The 20,608-nt window shown below is 34.6% G+C and overlaps 1 protein-coding gene across 2 annotated transcripts; it reads left to right on the forward strand.

Annotated features, from left to right (window-relative positions):
* Positions 1 to 3,412: 3,412 nt before the first annotated feature.
* LOC108480794 (GTPase-activating protein GYP7-like) lies at positions 3,413 to 5,005 on the forward strand. Of its 2 annotated transcripts, none has more exons than XM_053022346.1 (3): positions 3,413 to 3,494; positions 3,587 to 3,655; positions 4,073 to 5,005. In XM_053022346.1, the coding sequence occupies exons 1-3, from the start codon at positions 3,489 to 3,491 to the stop codon at positions 4,340 to 4,342; spliced, it is 345 nt and encodes a 114-aa protein (XP_052878306.1). In that variant the 5' UTR covers positions 3,413 to 3,488; the 3' UTR covers positions 4,343 to 5,005. The 2 variants fall into 2 exon arrangements, 1 of the variants encoding a protein (XP_052878306.1); XR_008274745.1 differs by having other exon boundaries at positions 3,452 to 3,494; positions 3,592 to 3,655; positions 4,073 to 4,246.
* The last annotated feature ends 15,603 nt before the right edge of the window (positions 5,006 to 20,608 follow it).

Below are 20,608 nucleotides of genomic sequence, written 5' to 3' on the forward strand. Positions count from 1 at the left end.
TTGTGGTCCCGAAACCACTGTTCTGACTAGACCTAAAATCGAGATGTTACACATTAACACCTTAGAGTGATCATGATCAACTAGTAAGAATATGGATTTCCATCCAATTAGTACATGAACCTAATTCCTTAGGCATTCACATGTGCTAGTAATTGTGTAATGTTTGGCCATGATTCTAGTTTAAATAGAGCTTCTTGGGAAGTTAGTCAACTAGAATATCTTGATTGTATAACCATCAACTCAACACCTATTGCATCATGCACCAAAAATGAGTCATCTTGGGATAATCTCACTAATTCACATACTGTGACTAGTTGTCCTCTTTAAAGACAGAACTTCTTGATTTATTGCATGATAATACTTACCACAAAGTTCGATCCAACTATTATACAATTATAAGACAGTTCTACTTACTTTCAAGAAATCTCCTCAATAAGACCATTGATGGAGGCCATAGATCTTGTTTAGGGACCTTCTCCCACTCAATATTTTAAAAAAATGCAAGGTTTTTAATGTCTAGTTTCAATCATGAATATCAATATATGCATCAAAAGTACATATGACATTCTTCCCTAAACTATATGGCATTCTTATCATACATATGCATGAACATACATGCACAGTCATATAAATATCATCCTGCTTATCATAAATATAAAAGCATAAAAATTTAAATGACTTTGACCAACCAAAGTTTTCATGATTTCATCCTAGAAAAATACAATATAGAAAATACAAAATTCACCCCAAAGCATACATTGGGTCTTCAATTTTACCACTTCGAATTTCTGTTGTGGTATGAATTCATGTTTATGTCGTCGCCATTTTTCTATCGTCGTTTCCATGTCATCACCGTCGTCAGCCACTGTTGGACCACTGCCAACCCTAGTCATTGATTATCACCGTCAATCTTTTGTCAGTTTAGCTTGTTCAGGTTTGCATTGTCTAAACTGGTTTGGGTATGTCTCTGTTTTTCTGAGTTTCATCAAAAAATTATATTACAAAATTCCTATGTCAGTTTCTGGCTTACATGTTTTATTCAAAAATGACAAAATTAAACCCTACGTGGAGATGATAATCCATGATCTAAAATATACATGCTCGAGAATTAATAAATTACATTTAATTTCCTAAGAATCACAACTTTGAAAAAATTAGTTTATCATACATAATAATAAAATAATATCATACATTCATTCGCATACAATTTCCTAAACATGTATACAATTACAAGAATGCCACAACTTATCAAAATTAATAACACATGAAGAAGATAGAGAATTTCAATATCAGTTTATATTATAAACAAAGCACAATCTAATGCTTTGATACCAATTTTTGAAAAAAATTCAGTTCGAAAACGGTTTTTCTTACACAACGAAAAATAAAAATTTTGAAAATCGAACCAGTTTGTGATATTTATAGCAATAAACCCTTAACTGAATTCACACATGTGTTTTCTGCTAGACGGATCGTTGTCATTCTTGGATTTCAATTGAATGACATTCTTTGCTATTCTTGTACCATTAACTTCTTCGAGTTTAGGCTCGACTGATTCGAATCAAATACATAACCAGAAATAGTTTTCTCTATTTTAGTGTGAAAATGAATATCACTTCTCAATAGAAATTGGTAAAATTGTTATTCTGGAAAATAGATTTAAAACTTAGAGAATAAACTTTCACTATTTTCGTGCAGAGTAACAATATCTTTAAGTTGTATATTTTACCCTACCGGTGTCATCTAATTATAAGGAGAAGAAGTAAAACCCTTTTTGAATTGTAGAAGTTTATTTCAACTAGAAAATGAACTCTTAGTCTAACTAGAATTATAGGAATCGACAACCCTAGTTAATAATACTAGGATTTGCCATCCCTCCTTTTAACATGAGGGGCTTTTGGGCCTTTCCCATATCAGGTCCAATTACAAATACTTTTCCATTCAACCAGATATTCATTTTTCTATTTCCCAAAATAAACATCTCAATTTATTTCCAATTACATAATCTTCTCAACCTAATTCTAATTCCATTAAAATCATGACAACTTTACCGTAAAAGTATCTATAAGAAAATATATTTAATATTTCTACATTTAACGGTTCACCATGACCAAATGATTTATTTTCACTTTTGAACTTCATATAATTTGAAAAACATAAATTCATTTCCGAGTTATTTTCATTTTTCATTTTCATTTTGGAGAAAACCATATTCATTTCCATATGTTTTCCATTTCTCCATTTTCACCATTTCTATTCATTTATGGTCATTTCATTCAACATGCAATTCATTTTTGGTTCCAACGAGCTAGTAAAGGGATTGATTGGACATATGTGATTAGGGCTCAAATGATTTATAATTAAGTTTCAACCTTTAGCCTAATAATTATAAACTCATTTAGTCACAAAGTCACTCTAATATTGCATCGTGGCTAAGCTCTCCCCAATAGCATACCATTACGAAAGTAACTCAATCATTCCTCGCCTAAAGACCATGTCATAGTGTTACCCTCATAGGATATCCTTAATCTCTTTCGGATAAATTCGTTGAAACACCACTTACCCGTATTGGACACCGGAATAGGGTACGAGTCATTATCAGACGTAAACCCAAGTAACAATTCAAAATCGAGACGCAAATTTCCATCCAAATTTAAAACCTTTCACATTCATTCATATCGTCCCTAAAATGAACCTACAAGGCCCAAAACATGCATTAGAAGTGATTCGGGACTAAACTGAGAACTTTAGAAAATTTTACGACACTTATGTAATGTTTGGTTCAATGTAACAGCATAGCAATTACAACCCTATTCCGTGGGCCCACCCTAAACACCTGTTTGGTTCAATGGAATACCCTAATACGGGCTTATTCTATTACAGGTCTATGCAGTAAAATTGCGTGATTTCTATTCTGTTTCCTTACCACCGAATACTGATTCGGTGTTTAAGGAGACCATTACCACAAAAACTCTCCCCACTTTGCCCTTTCCCATTTTCTCACCTGAAACGCTCCCCACATTCTCCCTCCGTTCCTTCCATATTCCTCTCTTCTAATTTTTCTGCCTCTTTTTTCTGCTTTCTTTTTCTTTCTCTCAATAGAGTTTTTCTTTTCCTCTCTTTCATTTCTTGTTTTTGATCTATAAAATTCCATCGATTGCTAGAAAGAGCAAGAGGGTTCTTAGAGGGGATATTGAAATCTAAATCAAAAACTGAAAATGTTGAGGGTAAATCGAGTGATAAACTAGGCACGAGCTTCGATTTCAAATTGTCAATACCTCCTAAGTCATGACCCAAAGATTTCCCCTTCACCTCTTCAACATTTCGCTTCAAAATCACCCATTCGCTTCTTCGATATTTACAAGGCAATTCCTTCATCTCCCCCTTTTTAACTCTAAAATATTTGATTTTTTAAGTTATAGTTCTTTCTAACTTTTTTTCTTGTGTGTGCAGCTTGCAAGCAAGGAGCAAGTCGAGAAAGAACGAGCATGACTGTAAGTTTAAGCTTTGTTTCTTTATTGAATTTTTGTTAGGTGCTCTTTTTTCCATGAAATTTAATATAAATAATTGTTTTAATTTAATTTAGGGCAGTGCTGATGAATTGAATAGAGGATATTTTGATGATATGTCTGAGCTAAAACAACACGGTGGTAAGGTATTAACTGAAATGGCTCATGTATGTTATAATTTTATTTTCTTCATTACATGCCATAATTTAGTTGCAAAATATTGTAAGCCTTTTGTCCTTAGATGATGATTTATTCTGATAGTTTCTTCTCTCCTGTTAAATTTTACCATGTTGAAGAGATAGTTGTTTGTATGTTTTGCATGCATTCTGTTTATCTTTACATGATTCTAACAAAATAGAGACATACACGTAGAGACACACATCAGAGTGCAATTTTCATATTCCAGTTTCTACATTTTGTTGTAGATCATTTGATCAGGCGTGTAAATGTTTAGGCTTATAGCTTGTTTTTATTTCTAATGCATGAATTTCTCAGAAGTTTTATGTACATTTTGGCACTTTTTTTCTATATGGTTGTGTGCTTCATCTTTTCCTTTCTTACAGGGGATGAGCGATCTACTATCTCCAATTTTGTTTGTGATGAAGGATGAGTCAGAATCATTTTGGTGTTTTTTGGCACTAATAGAACGCTTTGGGCCCAATTTTAATCGTGATCAAAATGGCATGCATTCTCAGCTTTTTGCATTATCTAAGGTCTCTCTCTCTTTCACAGATGCACACTCACACACGCAAACATGCTTAAGTGATGGATTTATTATGGTTTATGTCAAAATGACCAAGACCTTTTTCCTTGTTCTAAACTTTGGGATATGACTGTTTAATGGTAATCTCATGCTTTATATAACTTCCAACAACCTCCTGGCCCTGTTTTCCCTTTTGGCATGGGGTTAAATTTTCTCCCCATCTATTGTAGAAAAGGGCAATAGTGTTTATGTTCGAATTCTTGACCATAAGTTTCAGTATAATTAAGACTGTTTAACTTTGTAAGTGTGTCAGTTGGTCAGAGAATTCTGGCAATTGTTTTGGAGATTTCTTTAATTATTAAAATTTTTTATTCTTCTTCATCTTGTGCGGCTCCTTGAAATTTCAGCCTTTGCGTTGCTGTAAAGTTAAAAAGCAATAGTAGTATTGATATGATATGGATCCAGTTTGAGTTTGTAAAGCTTCAAACTCTAAATCAGACTTTGTGGTGCGGCTTTTTGGGAGACTTCAATATGATGATATAACTGGCCTCAGAACTTTTGTTTTATTGTGAAAGATTACATGTTTTGATGAGAATAGAACATCATATTTCCCATCCTTTTCTTGAGTTAACAACTACGATATAGAAACTGGTATAATATGACCACTTTTGGTTTCATCAGTCCTTGAATAGAAGTCATCAAAGTAACGTTTCTTCTTGGAGATCTTTGGATGTCATTTGTATTCCTGGGAAGGAAACAACATAAATTAGTTTATAACCAGCTAACCCACTTCTCCCTTGCCCATAAACAGCATAAAGAAGATTAAATGGTATCATGACACTATATTTTCTGACAAAGAACTTATAAATGGCTAAACCAAGTAAATCAATATCATGAACAGAGATTTGGTCTCGATTTTGAACTATACTACTTTTTTCATTTGGTGGAGTTGCTAGATAGACCTCTGCACAAATATTTGAGCGAATGACCGCTTGAATTATTTCTTTTGTTTCATTGGATTCGATACACTTTAAAAGGTGAGGCTCTTGGACTTGATAGTTCCTTACATTTCCTTCCTTGCCAACATTCATTTTAGGCTACATTTTCCTTTAATAATGCGCTGCACATATTTCCTGCTCTCACATTCCTGTTTTCAATCGTACCAGTTGAAATGGCTCATGTAAAGTAGAATAGTATTCTTATGCTAGTGTCGGTTTTATTTCAACTTCACTTTCTTGTATTCTAGTTTTGTGTCGACTTAAGTTATATGCCTATCAATATCCCATTGATATTCCTTGCGAGATACTTTTGCCTTGCTGGAGTAGCTTAGTTCTTACACTAAAAGCTTGTTGGCTCAACAAGATGAACAAGTTCACAGTTTTGAGAGACCTCAATTTTGTTGCAAAAAACCTTGGTGTTGAGTTTTTCAAAGGTACTCTTGTGGTATAATAATCTTACCATTACTGATGATGTGTAGAGTTGAATGAATTTTGTATTATTTTATTCAACAATTAGAATAAATTGTATTTATCTCTTCGATATTGAACCGGTTGGCAAAGCTATTGAGGGAGTATTGTTATAGAGCATTGGGATTTGGTGGACAAAGTAACTAAGCAGATAAATTGGCAATTCCAAGGAAACTTCAATTACCAAATCTTGAGCCTTTTGGGGTTATATCATTTGGTATAATTTGTTTAATCATTTCCTTTAAAGCAATCATTAATGCAAAACTTTCTCATTAACGTCACCTTATAATGTAGATAAACAAACATTTTTTGTTTCTTTTGGTTGAAAAAAGAAAAATAAAAAGATACTATTTTTCTTTTGGATGCTTTGTGACTTTTTCTTTTATTTGTAATAAAATTTTTTGTTTAATACAATTAATTAATTTTAGATTATAACACGGTAAAAAGTTTTATATAAAATTATGTCAATAAGAAATGAAATTTTAGTTAAAATCATAAGATTGAGATAAATTGAGAAGTAATGCATTCAAATAATAGTGTACTATTTTAAAATATAGTAAATAAAATTTTAAATGTTTTAATATAATTAAATATAAAAATAAAAACATTTTAGTATAATTTAATATAAAATAATTATATTAAGAATTGTTATTAAATTATATTTAATAATAATTATATTAAAATATGATTAAATTATTTATTTTATTTTATTTTTATTAAATTATATTTAATAATAATCTTATTAAAATTTAATATTCATATCTAAAAAAATTATCCTAAGGGTATTATATTCATTTTAGTTTTTTTCTTTATGCTATTACATATCTATTCCATTCAACCAAACACAATAATACTATTACAGTTCTATTCCATTACATTCAACCAAATAATTGAATTACTTATTACAGCCCTATTCTATTACAGACTTATTCCATTACAACTCTATTCCATTACAACCCTATTCCATTCCAGTGAACCAAACGTGCCCTTAAAGAGTTTTTGCTAAAACAGGGGTCACACGCCCATGTGGCTTGGGACACGCCCGTGTGGGCAGGCCGTGTGGTCATACACGCTCGTGTCCCAAACCCGTGTAACTCTCTGTTTGTCACCCAAGAACAAATTGAAATCACACGGCCAAGACACACGTCCATGTCCTGGGGCCGTGTCTTTCACGCGACTGAGACACATGGCTGTGTCTCATGCCTGTGTGCTCGATACTGAGCATTCTGTTTTGCAACAATTTAGGTGCAGGGGACACATAGTCGATCACACGCCCATAGGGCAAGCCGTGCGTCACACATGGCCTAGACATATGTCTATGTGTCTACCCGTGTGGACAAAAACAAGGTTATTTACCAAGCCATTTTGTCACCCTCACTTGCATACATCTACACAACATCACATGGCACAAATTCAAACATGTAAGATCAACCAAAACATTTACAATTATGAACATCACATACCAATACCATATCAACATTTATCATGCCATAAATCATTCATGTTAATTTCGCCTTCATTAGCTTCATTTAACTACTCTCTAGTTACCTTATTGTACACACAAATTTATCATCTCATCAATACACCACATTACCATACATTTCACATCCATGCCACAAACCACATTTCTAAACAATTCACATTCACTAGGCATACCATGATCATATCACCAAAGGCATTGACATATATAGGAACATACTTAGGCTTACAACTATGTTAGCCAAATAAGCCAGTTTACATGGCTAAATATTAAAACAAGCCTTTGACCTTTACAAGCCAATACATTGGCTTAAGTCATAATAACACATATGACCAAAAGACTAAGTCCCTAGACATGTCATAAACTCAAAATACTTAAATCCAACAATACCCAAAATGATGGCTTGATAGTGTGATAGGATCTCTGGCAATCTCCAACTCAAGCTAGCTTCATGTAAATATAAAACATGGGAAAGAAAGGGGGTAAGCCATATAGCTTAGTAAGTCCGTATGAACATAATAAGCAACTCTTACCAATCATTTACCAAGTTTAACAATATAAACACAAAACAAAATAGTATAAATTGCTATAAACCTCATAGTTTTAAATTATTCAGTCACATTGTTTACTATATCAATTTGCAAGCATAATTTAACATGTCTTGACTTTAGCCTAACAACCGTAATCTCTCCATTATAACAGATAACCATAATCAACCTATCATTTGAAACCTCATAATAAACATACACATTAATTATGAGTATTCATTTTTCGAGCATATATTTTAACATCTTTCAATTGTTAAAACTCATATCTTCCCACACTTCCATAGTCATTTTAATAGGCAATTATGCCAATCATTCATTTTTCTTATATCCGATAAATCATAATTTATGTGAATAAAACATGCTATATCATAACTCAATTTGACCCTAAAGCCAATCACATGATCCTCAACCAAATTTATCATGAATTTCATATGTCACAAGTATAGGCCAAAAATCATAAGGTCTTCACAAAATCATTCTCATGGAAATCATGAACTCACAATTTCATGAAGTCAATACATATAGACTTTATGTACATACCTGTACCAATTCATAATACTTACATACTCTCTCTTCTTTGACATACCCGTTGAATTTCCCGTTGAACCACTTGGAATAGTAAAGGATACTCGGGAATCTCATACACACAGTACCATACAAATGCCATATCCCAGATATGGTCTTACGTGAAATCTCGTATCGATGCCAATAGCCCAGTTATTGTCTTACACGAAGTCTCATATCGCTGCCATATCCCAGATATGGTCTTACACATAATCTTAGTAACCCTAACGTCATGACATTTGTATCCTATCTATTCCTAAGGTTCAATTGGGACTTTCGCTGTATCGATTCTCTGTCAGCCATTTCCGCAGTATCGTACTCAATACCTTTCATATTTCATTTCAATAATATAGCATTTTCCTCAATTATATAAATGAAGCATTTATACATATATAATTTAATGCTTATTAAACATACGAACTTACCTCAGCATAAAAATGGCGAAAAGGGCCTAAATGTCAAATACTTGTTTTTCCCCCGTTCTATTTTCGAACCTCGTTTTTCTTTATCTATATTATCACATTTAACTTATTTAATCATTATACTATTCAAATCATCCCAAAATCACATTATGGCAAAAATTATATTTTTGACCCTAAAGTTTCACATTTTTACATTTTAGTCCCTAGGCTCATAAAATGAAATGTACTTAATTTCTTTAATGCCCATGCCTAGTTGAACCTTATACATGCTTATAGCATCCCACATTTTTATTTTATTCACATTTTAACACTCATTTTACAACTTTTCACAAATAAGTCCTTTTTAAGCATTTTCATCGAAAATTACTTAGCAAAAGTTGTTGATCAAACAACTAACATGCATTTTCTACCATTAAACATCAAAATACACAAATATCCATCATGGGTAAAATTTTAGACTTTGATTATGTCTTAAACTAGTGGTTGAAATAGATAGATCATGTTACAAGGATTTCAAAAACATAAAAATCATTAAAAACGGGGCTAGAACGGACTTACAATCGAGCTTGGAAACTTGAAAAACCCTAGCCATGGTTTCCCCTTGTGAATTTCGGCTATGGGAGAAAGATGGACAATTTTGGCTTTTAATTTGGCTTTTTAATTCATTTAATTACCAAATTACAAAAATGCCCTTAATGAAAAACTTTAGAAACATACCTAACCATGTCCATTTTTGTCCAAAAACTTAACCAATGGTCTAATTACATTTAAGGACCTCAAATTTAAAATTTCATAGCAAATAGACACCTTAGCATGTAGAACTCAACTTTTGAACCTTTTACAATTTAGTCCTTTTGACTAAATTGAGTGCCCAAACGTCAAAATTTTCAAACGAAATTTTCACGAACTCATTCCATAAAATTGTAGATCATAAAAATATAATAAAAATAAATTTTTCTATGTCAGATTTGTGGTCCCAAAACCACTATTCCAATTAGACCCAAAATCAGGTTGTTACATTCGTTCTCCCAATATGATCTTATTTTATCTCATGGTAACCATTACATCTTCCTTCATGAAACTTCAATTACTTTCAAATAGTAATCAAGTCATTCATCACAAAGACAAATGACCAGTGGCCACATTTACTTTCTATCAACCATGTAATGTCGATGAAAGAATATCATTTACCCATGTCTCGGGCAATGAATTTCACTATTGTGGATGACATTACATATTACAGAAGTCGTATACCCAATGCATCAGCCTTCAATTCCTTACCATTTTGAACTCAAGCTTTTACTTACATCAATGTATACGAGTCATACATACATAGCCCATCATCCACTCAGGATTAAGACATGCCACACTTTGAATGTCACAAGTGAATAAATCCATAAACGGATTTAGGATCTCTTTTTCTTAGGTCTAGTCTAATGTAATGTCAGTCTAGCCAGTCACATTCATAAATCACAAAGATAAACGACTCGTGGCCATGTTTACTTTTTCTCAACCATGTAATGCCAATGAAAGGATATCATTTACTCATGTCTCGGACAATGAATTCCACTATTGTGAATGACGCTACGTATTACAGAAGTTGTATACCCAATGCACTAGCCTTCAATTCCTTATCAATTTGAACTCAGGCTTTTACTTATATCAATGTATATGACTCATGCATACATACTTCGTCATCCATTGAGGATTAAGGTATGCCACACTTTGAATGTCACAAGTGAATAAATCCATAAACAGATTCAGGATCTCTTCTTTTTAGGTCTAGTCTGATGTCCAGTCAGTCACATTCATTCATCACAAAGACGAACGACCCATGGCCACGTTTACTTTTTATCAACCATGTAATGCCAATGAAAAGATATCATTTACCCATGTTTCTGGAAATAAATTCCACTATTGCAAGCGACACTACAGATTCCAGAAGTCGTATACCCAATGCACCAACCTTCAATTCCTTATCTAATTGAACTTAGAATTTTGCTTACATCTATGTATATGAGTCACGCATACATAGTCTGTCATCCACTCAAGATTAAGGTATGCCACACTTTGAATGTCACAAGTGAATAAATCCATAAACAGATTTAGGATATCTTCTTCTTGGGTCTAGGCTGATGTACTTTCAATCCAGTCAGTCACATCTATGTCTTTATCTTCTAGGATCCATCTACTCTGATGCCAAAGACAAAGCATCTATAACACCCGTTACCTATACCAGACACCGGGACAAGGTACGGGGCATTACCGTACAGAAACATGACATTTCCAGAAAATCACAGGATATAACAATTTCATTCCAAATTAAAACCACTCAATCAACATCATAGTGTCCCTATTATGGACCTATAAGGTCCAAAACATGCATTAAAATCGATCCGGGACTAAACCGAGAACTATAGAAAATCTTAGGAAAATTCCTAGGTTTAAGCCTCACACGTCCGTGTGGAGGTAATGCACACGCCCGTGTGCTTGGGACACGCTCGTGTCCCTTACCCGTATGGAATTAATTGAATTTATTTTCCATTTCGAACCTACAGTAGTTTTCACACGGCCGAGCACACGCTTTTTCTCTGGCCCATGTCCTTTACACGGGCTAGACAAACCCGTGTCATCGCCCGTGTCCAAAAACCTAAGCATTCTATTTATGACGTCATCATACATTTAGGGGCACACCACCAAGACACACGCCCGTGTGCTAGGCCATGACCTCTACACGGTTGAGACACACTGCCTAGACACACGCCCGTATGTCTATCTGTGTGGACCTTTTTGGAGGCTACAATCCAAGCCAATGGTCACCCTCAACATCCACACACATCTGTGAGCTTCTATGGTATTTAACAAGGGCCTAAATATGCCTAATGACTACCTTCAATGGTCTACTGCATGTTAAACTCATCTCATTGGTTTTATACATGCTAGATTATCCTCTTTGTATTAAGGATTACCATATCCACAAGCACATTTAGACTTGGCTCATTTTATAACTCATTGCCAATTATGACCTAGCCATCTCTAAGTGATTTGGCCACATTCCACATGTCCATTCATGATGTACCACATTTAACCAACTCATGAACATTTAAACATCAACATGCACAATTAGTAAGTTACAACCTACATCAAAATGAGCTATGTCTTATGGCCATATACAAAATGAATAGGTATATTATTCAAGCCCTTACATTGGCTAACCAATGACACATATAACAAAATAACCAAATACCTATACATGCCATTGAAACAAAGTAAAGGTATCTGTGACAACCCTAAGTATACCCTAGTCGGAATGTGATTTCGGGACCACATTACCGAGTCAAAAATTTATTTTTGTGTTTTAATTACATAAATTTATGTGCGATAGTGAATGTATGAAATTAAATGCTTAATATTAGCTTTAGGAATGTGAATTAATTCGAAAGGACCTAGTTGAGAGACTTAGAAAAGATGATAGACAATTTGTAAGGATCAAATAACAACAATGTGGGGAAGCTTGGGTTTGCATGTCAATTTACCCAAATTGACAAGTAGTGGCTGGCCAAACAATAATGCACTACCACTAAGTTGAATTTATAGCAATTTTATATTAGATAATAGGTTAATTAAACAAAATAAATAAAATAAAGATGAATAAAATAAGAGGAAGGAAAGAGAAAGTGTTCATCTTCTTCCTCTTGCCATGGCCGTAAGCTAAAGGAAAGAAAGGAAGGAAATTTCTAAACATTCGGCCATCCTAAAGAGTTGATTAAGGTAAGACTCATGATAAATCCATTAAATTTTGTAAAAAAATCTAGTTAGTAGCCAATGTCTATTATATTCTGTGTGTTAATTGTCTACCTAATTAGGTGACTAAATGGCATACGGTTAGAGGAAGGTAAAGCTAAGAGAATGGTGTTTTTGATGTTGTGAATGGAAATAGTAGAAAGGTGAAAGAAAATTTAGGTAGAAAAGTAGATATGTGTGGATTTACATGATGTTATAAATAGATGTAAAACTATGCTAGTTTAGGAAAAATTCGGTCAAGTGTTCATGAAATGAAATTTTGTGTTTAAATGAATTTAAAATGATATTATAATTATGTTATATATTCGGCCATCCAATTAAGCATAAGGGTGATGGTGAATTTAGTTTTTGCACATTCGGTTATATAGTATGCACATAATAAAATTTTCTTTGATTCTCTAAAATCGACCAAATGAGGAGGTTGGCTTTCAAAGTTGAGTTTGACTCATACTTATGTATAATTGAGTATAATTATATTTGGCATAATGTTATTTGGAAGTGATAATGCATTCGGCTTTATGGCATAATATAAATATTAGTTGAAACCTTGATGTCTTGAACAAGGATTGTTGTAAGAAGAAATGGAATCATTAAATTCATATAGATATGAGTATTTTTGCAAAGTAATTAAACTACTAAATTCATTTATTTTAGCTCAAGAATCCAAGGGAGGAGAATCAAATAAAGGCAAAGCAAAGAATATTGAATAGTCATTTGGGAATCATTTCATCTGACGTAATGTAAGTCCATAAGTTTTTATGAGATTAATTGTATATGCATTTATAATTCTGGCCGTATGTGCCAATTAAGTTAAGTAAATTGTTTTACTATGAGGAATCGATACTAGCACTAAGTGTGCGAAGCTAAAAGGCACTATGTGTGCTGATTTAAATGTTAATACGTGATTGAACTTTTGGGGCACTAAGTGTGCGGTGTATCATGGCACTATGTGTGCGAAAATCCTTATGCACTATGTGTGCGAATTTGGTTGATGGTATAAGTAGCATATGGAAAGCATATAGTGTTAGTGCTATTAACTGAAATATCAAAATGAGGCATGAAATGAATATGCATGAGTGTATATACTTTGACATTGTTCTATAAATTGAGAGAAGGTTTTAAAGCGTTTGATTGTATGATAGTTGATTGATAGCAAGCTTTGGCCTGTGGTCGGGTCAGTAAAATATGTGAATGTAACATAATCCGGCATGACTGAAATTCGTTGATCTTATATTAATTTTCTCGCAATCTCATATCAACGATATGTATATTATTGCTTATGACTTACTGGGTTGAATACTCATTTTGTGTGTTTGTTTGTTTTCTATTTAGATTTCCTTGACCCATTTTGCGTGTTCGGACCATCGTCAAAGTCATCACACCAGCTTGCAACTTTTTGGTATCTTCTTCTTAGTTGGCCTAAGAGAACATTTCGGCATGTATAGGCTATTATGTTTTGTTTGAACCTTGGTATGTATACTTTTAGCTATGCGAAAATGGCATAAATGTTAAGTTGGATTTAGACTTATGACACTTAGTTATAAGTAATAGTTAAAGTCTATTTGATTATTATGCCGTTTGTCATGGCTAATCATTTCCGGTGTTACACTCATGATATGGTTATTGAGTAGTAAGGAAATGCTTGGAAATGATTAGCCTTTGGTATGGCTAGTCATGATCATACTTGGTGATATGTATGTTAAATTACTCTAATAGGTAAAATTTACTCTAATAATAGATGCAGACAGCAGTAGTGATGTGAAATTGAAAAATCACTAAAAATAGTAGAAATGGAATTAAATAATGAATAAATTATGGAATTGAAGCTTGATGAGTCTATTTTCACATGGAAGAATTAAAACAAGTATATGAGCTATATTGTATGAGATATTTAAAACCTTGTGAAACAGGGCCAGAAAGATTTATGGATCCCATGTTCCGACTTTGGAAATTCACCATAAATTCTACAAAGATAATTAGAAGTCATACTTTATATGTACAGATTCCTTATTGAGTCTAGTTTTATTAGGAATAAGCAGCATAGTCATTTAATCTATTTACATGGAGATATCTGGTTCGTAATACACAGAGGTCAGAGTAGTCGAACCCTGAAATAGGGGAGACTTTAACTAATAAACTGTACTAATTGGACCAATCAAAAATTGTGGAAAAATTTTAATAGATAGATATATGAGTCTAGTTTCAGGAAAAATTTGCGGAATCAGATTTCGAGTTTCAGAACTCAAGATACGAATTTTTAAGTGACTATAACGCAGATTGACAGCATGTCTGGGAGTTTTAAATAAATTGATTGAGCCGTATAAGTGATGAACTAAGCCAGATAACACCTCGTGTTCGACCCCGATGACGGCCACGGTTTCGGGGTGTTACAGTATCTATATACCAAAGCAAGATAAGATGATTTTGTTGACAATTTTCCAATCGTCTTCCAATCTTCACGAGTCCACAAGCTCTATAAAACAGGAAAGGAAAAGGGGTAAGCATTAACATGCTAAGTAAGTTCAGATAACAGGAAGGTAAACTTACCGGTTATTTAGCTTACAACCATAAAAGATATTCATGCCAAACATGCATAGTATAAATCCCCTGTCACATACACTCAATCATCAAGTTAGTTTCATCTCAAGCAATTTAGCATTTATCTTAGGTGAGCTCATCAATTCAAACATTTCCATTCTCGTGCCTTATTATAGTCCCGTTGAGTTTCTTGGAAATATCGATGGGTATCCTGTTTACCATCTAGTCATGCTAGTGACCATTTTAAATATATACTCCCGTGAACCTCACTCTTATGGCGGGATTACCAATCCAGGTTAAATCCCTCATAACAAAAATTTAAGGAGTATCGTCGGGATTACCATTCTAAGCTAAATCCCTTACAACGACAATTACTCCAATACTCTCGAATCTGAAATGCCAGTCGAGGCTAATTTCAGTCCTTAATCGTATTACCCATTCGAGCTAAATCCACAATGCACATATATTCATCGGAAGGTTCGATCACTTAAGGAAAACTCGTCTGGGCTAGATCTTTACTATACTGAGATCATCGGATTACCCGTTCGGCCTAAATCCCTTTCTGGAACACATGCAGGATCTCATGTCATGTAAACAAGAATTTACCCATCGAATCTCCCTTTTTTCAATCAACCGGGACAATTGTCACCTTTTTCATTTTACACTACCACATTTCATGGGTTGTCATGCAATCAATATCTAAATTAACATATATTTAAGAATATGCATTTTCAAGTATATTTAAAGTTTACTTCGAGTTACACAAACTTACTTGGTAATTGCTTCAGTTTCGTATTTTGGTTATTTTGAAACCTTCCATTTTCCACAGTCTACCTCCGGAATTGGTTTCTCAAGGTCTATATCAGTAAAAATAAATTATTAATACCTCATACTATTCATTTTGGACCTACATTTTACCGCGGGCAAAATGACCACTTTACCCCTAACATTTCATATTTTTACAAATTAGTCCCTGCATGAAATTCCTTGGTCACCCATGCCTAGCCAAATGTATCCTAAGCTCATACCAGCCCATATTTTCCTCTATTTCAGATTTCTACCACGTATTTTATACATTTTTACAAAATGGTCCTTTAAGCCATTTCCATGAAAACCTACCTAGTAAAAGTTGTTTACCATCCTTTAAACTCTTATATTCCTCCATAAATCATCAAAACACAAGCATCTCATGCATGGGTGAATTTCCAAACATGAACCCTAGCTTGAGATATGGGTAGAAATGGATAGAGCATGTTACGAAGATTTTAAAATTACAAAGAACATTAAAAACAGGGCTAAGGAGCACTTTCTATTGAGCTTGAAATGTTGAAAACCCTAGCTTATGGAGCTCTAAGAATTTTAGCAGCTATGGGGAAGAAGAGGGCTGATTTTGGCTTTCCTTTTCCCTTTTTTATTAAGTTTATTACCAAATGACCAAAATGCCTCTCCTTACAAGACTTTCAAATTTTTCTATGCATGCCCATTTTTGTCCAAAAACTTAGAAATTAGGCAAATTGTTATTTAAGACCTTCTAATTTATAATTCAAAGTAATTTTATGCAAATTGCTTCTAGAACCCAAGTTTTGCAATTTATCCAATTTAGTCCCTAATTTCCAATTGGACACCTTATACTTAGAATTTCTTCATGAAACTCTAACACATGATAATTTTCATATCCTAGAATTCATAATAATCATAAAATAAATATTTTAACGTCGAATTTGTGGTCGCAAAACCACTATTCTGACTAGGCCCTATTTCAGGATGTTATATTTCTCCCCCCTTAAGGACTTTCGTCCTCGAAAGTCTTACCAGTAAACAAATTCGGATATTGACTTCTCATGATTTCTTCAGGTTCCCATGTGGCGTCTTCTACTCCATGTCTATGCCATAAAACTTTCACCAAGGCTATATTCTTGTTCCTCAACTGTTTGACTTCCCAAGCCAAAATCTTAACTGGTTCTTCACCATAAGTCATATCCGGTCTAATCTCAATTTCCCTCGGTGAAATCACATGAGAGGGGTCTGATCTATATCTACGCAACATGAACACATGGAATACATTGTGAATCTTTTCCAATTCAAAAAGCGACACTAACCGATAAGCTAATGGTTCAACTCTTTTGGTAATCTCATATGGTCCAATAAATCGCGAGCTCAATTTGCTTTTCCGGCCGAATCTCAAAACCTTTTTCCATGGAGATACTTTCAAGTATACTTTATCTCCAACATGAAATTTGATCTCTTTTCTTTTCAAATCAGCATATGACTTCTTTCTATCCGACACTGTTTTCAAACAGTTGCGTATCACTTTAACTTTTTCTTTAGTTTCCCTGACTAAATCAACTCTGTGAATCTGACTTTCCTTGAGCTTTGTCTAATACAGTAGACTCTGGCACTTCCGGCCATAAAATTCCTCATAAGGTGCCATCTTTAAACTCATCTGGAAACTGTTGTTGTAGGCGAATTCCACCAATGGTAACTATTTTTCCCAACTGCCTTGAAATTCAAGGACACAACACCTTAACATGTCCTCGAGAGTCTGAATCGTCCGCTCAGACTGACCATCAGTCTGTATGTGGAATGCCGTACTAAAACTCAACTTTGTACCCAAAGCTTCTTGCAGCTTCTTCTAAAATCTCGAAGTGAATCTTAGATCTCTATCTGAAATGATCGATAATGGTACCCCATATAGTCTCACAGTCTCGGATATGTACAATTCAGTCAATCTTTCAAGAGAGAAATCTATCCATACAGGAATAAAATGAACCAACTTCGTTAGTCTATCAACTATAACCCAAATGATATCTTTCTTCTTCAGTGTTAACGGCAATCCTGTCACAAAATCCATAGTAATTCTGTCCTATTTCCATTCGGGGACCATTACGGGCTATAATAAACCAGAAGACATCCGATGTTCAGCCTTGACCTGTTGACATATCAAGCATTTCAACACAAATTCAAAGATATATCTTTTCATACCATTCCACTAGTACATGGTCTTTTAGTCAGTATACATCTTAGTACTTCCCGGGTGAATAAACAGACGACTATCATGTGCCTCTTGCAAAATTTTCTAAATAAGCTCATCATCTTTGGGTCAAACCCTATCTCGAAACATCAAGCAACCATTAGAGTCAACCCAGAAATTTGATTCAACGTTTGTCTCACATTATGCTCTCTTGGCCTACAAGTCACTATCATTGATCTGGGCAGCGCAAACTTCTTGGAGAAATGTCAGTCTGGCTCTTAACTCAGTAAAATCGAACCATCATCAGATAACACCAAATGCGTCTCCATAGCCGTCAATGCAAACAAGGACTTCCTATTCAAGCCATCAGTGACTACGTTCGCCTTTCCCGGGTGGTAATCAATTATCATCTCATAAACTTTAATCAATTCTAACCATCTTCATTGTCTCAGATTTAATTCCTTTTGATTCAACAAATACTTCAAACTCTTGTGATCTATGAATATACGACAAGTTTCACCATACGAATGGTGTCTCCAAACCTTCAAGGCAAAACTAATGGTAGCTAGCTCCAAGTCATGTGTTGGATAATTTTTCTCATGCGGCTTTAGTTGCCTTGAAGCATACGCTATCACCTTGCCCTCTTGTATAAGTATGCAACCGAGTCCATTTAAGGACTCGTCACTATAAACCATGAATTCTTTTCCCTGTTCGGGTTGCACTAAAGCTAGAGCTTCGGTCAGCAATGTCTTCAATTTCTCAAAACTCTGCTGACACTTTTCTGACCACTCAAACTTAACATCTTTTTGCAGCAATCTCGTCAAGGAGTTGCAATCATCGAAAACTCTTTTACGAAGCATCAATAGTAACTGACTAATCCCAAAAAGCTTCTAACCTCGATTTCATTCTTCGACAGCTTCCACTCAACAATAGCAGATATCTTATTTGGATCAACTCGGATGCCATCACCTGACACAATGTGACCGAGGAATCCAGCCTCTTAGAGCCAAAACTCACTCTTGCTAAATTTAGCATACAATTGTTTGCCCCATAAGATCTATAAAATAGTTCTCAAATGTTCCGCATGCGCAGTCTCATCCTTGGAATAAATCAGGATGTCATCAATAAACATAACAACAAAGTTGTCTAAGTATGGCCAGAATATCCTATTTATCAAGTCCATAAATACAGCCGGTGCATTTGTCAACCCAAAAGGCATCACAAAAAATTCATAATAGCCATACCTCGTTCTGAAAGCAGTCTTAGGTACATCTGACTCTTTTATTCGCAATTGGTAGTAACCAGAATCTATCTTAAAAAACACAGTGGCTCCCCTCAATTGATCAAACAAGTTGTCATTCCTAGGCAACAGATACTTGTTCTTGATGGTTACCTTGTTGAGTTGTTGGTAGTCTATACATAATCTCATTGAACCATCTTTCTTTTTCACGAATAATACGGGAGCACCCCAAGGCGAAAAGCTTGGTCTTGCAAAACCCTTATCCGTCAGCTCTTGCAACTGTGCTTTTAACTCTTTCAACTCGGTTGGTACCATCCTACACGGGGCAATAGAAATAGGTGTTGTTCCTGGCACTAGCTCAATACCAAACTCTACTTCCCTAACAGGGGGCAACCCAAGCAACTCTTCCGGGAACACATTCGGATATCCATGCACTATTAGTACTGACTCGATCTTTAGCTCTGATTCTTTAGTATTCAGTACAAAAGCAAGGTAAGCTTCATATCCTTTTCTCATATACCTTTGAGGCATCACTGAGGTAATCACAACAAGTGGAGTATCCAACTCACTTAAATCAATCAGGAGAATCTCACGACCTGAGCATTTCAATTCAATATACTTGCTACCACAATTTACAATCACATCTTGCACAACTAACCACTCCAGGCCAAGTATTACATCAAATTCATCGAATGGCAATAACATAAGGTTAGCCAAAAAATAATGACCTTGAATCATCAAAAGACAATTCTTACAAGCCTTATCAACTAGAACTGACTTGTCTAGAGGATTTGACACCTTAATCAGAAATTTCGTAGGTTCTACAGACATATTCATGCTAAACACCAATTTCATGAAAATATACGAATAGGTCAATCAAGGCAATAATATGTACATCATGAAGAGAGAATGTACCCATAATGACATCAGGAGGAGAGGCTTTCTCTCTAGCGCTTATCGCGTAAGTTCTCGCTGGGGCCCGAGTCTCTAGTTTTGCAGTTGTGTCCTTGGCAACATTTTGACTGCCACTTGCACTTCCACGATGTCGGGGTGGTCTACATCGGGAATTAGGAGCATTATACTTTGGGGCTAAATCCACCTCTTTGTCAACTCATTCCGAGCAGTCTTTAAGGAAGCGATCAAGAGAACCACATCTGTAGCATACACCACTCCTCTTTTGATCATCCACACTTCCCACACTAGTTACCTTGGGGGAGGAAGACTTCGGTTGTGACGCTTAGAGCTTCTTGCTCTACCTAAATATCCCGCCGTTTTAGTGGAGCGCTCTTGCTGACTCTTTGATTTCTTTGTGGGAAAAGAGAGTGTTCTGCCACTAGATCTCTTATTCAAAATTCGAGCCTCT

Source organism: Gossypium arboreum, chromosome 11, assembly GCF_025698485.1.
Source record: "Gossypium arboreum isolate Shixiya-1 chromosome 11, ASM2569848v2, whole genome shotgun sequence".
NCBI lineage: Eukaryota > Viridiplantae > Streptophyta > Magnoliopsida > Malvales > Malvaceae > Gossypium > Gossypium arboreum.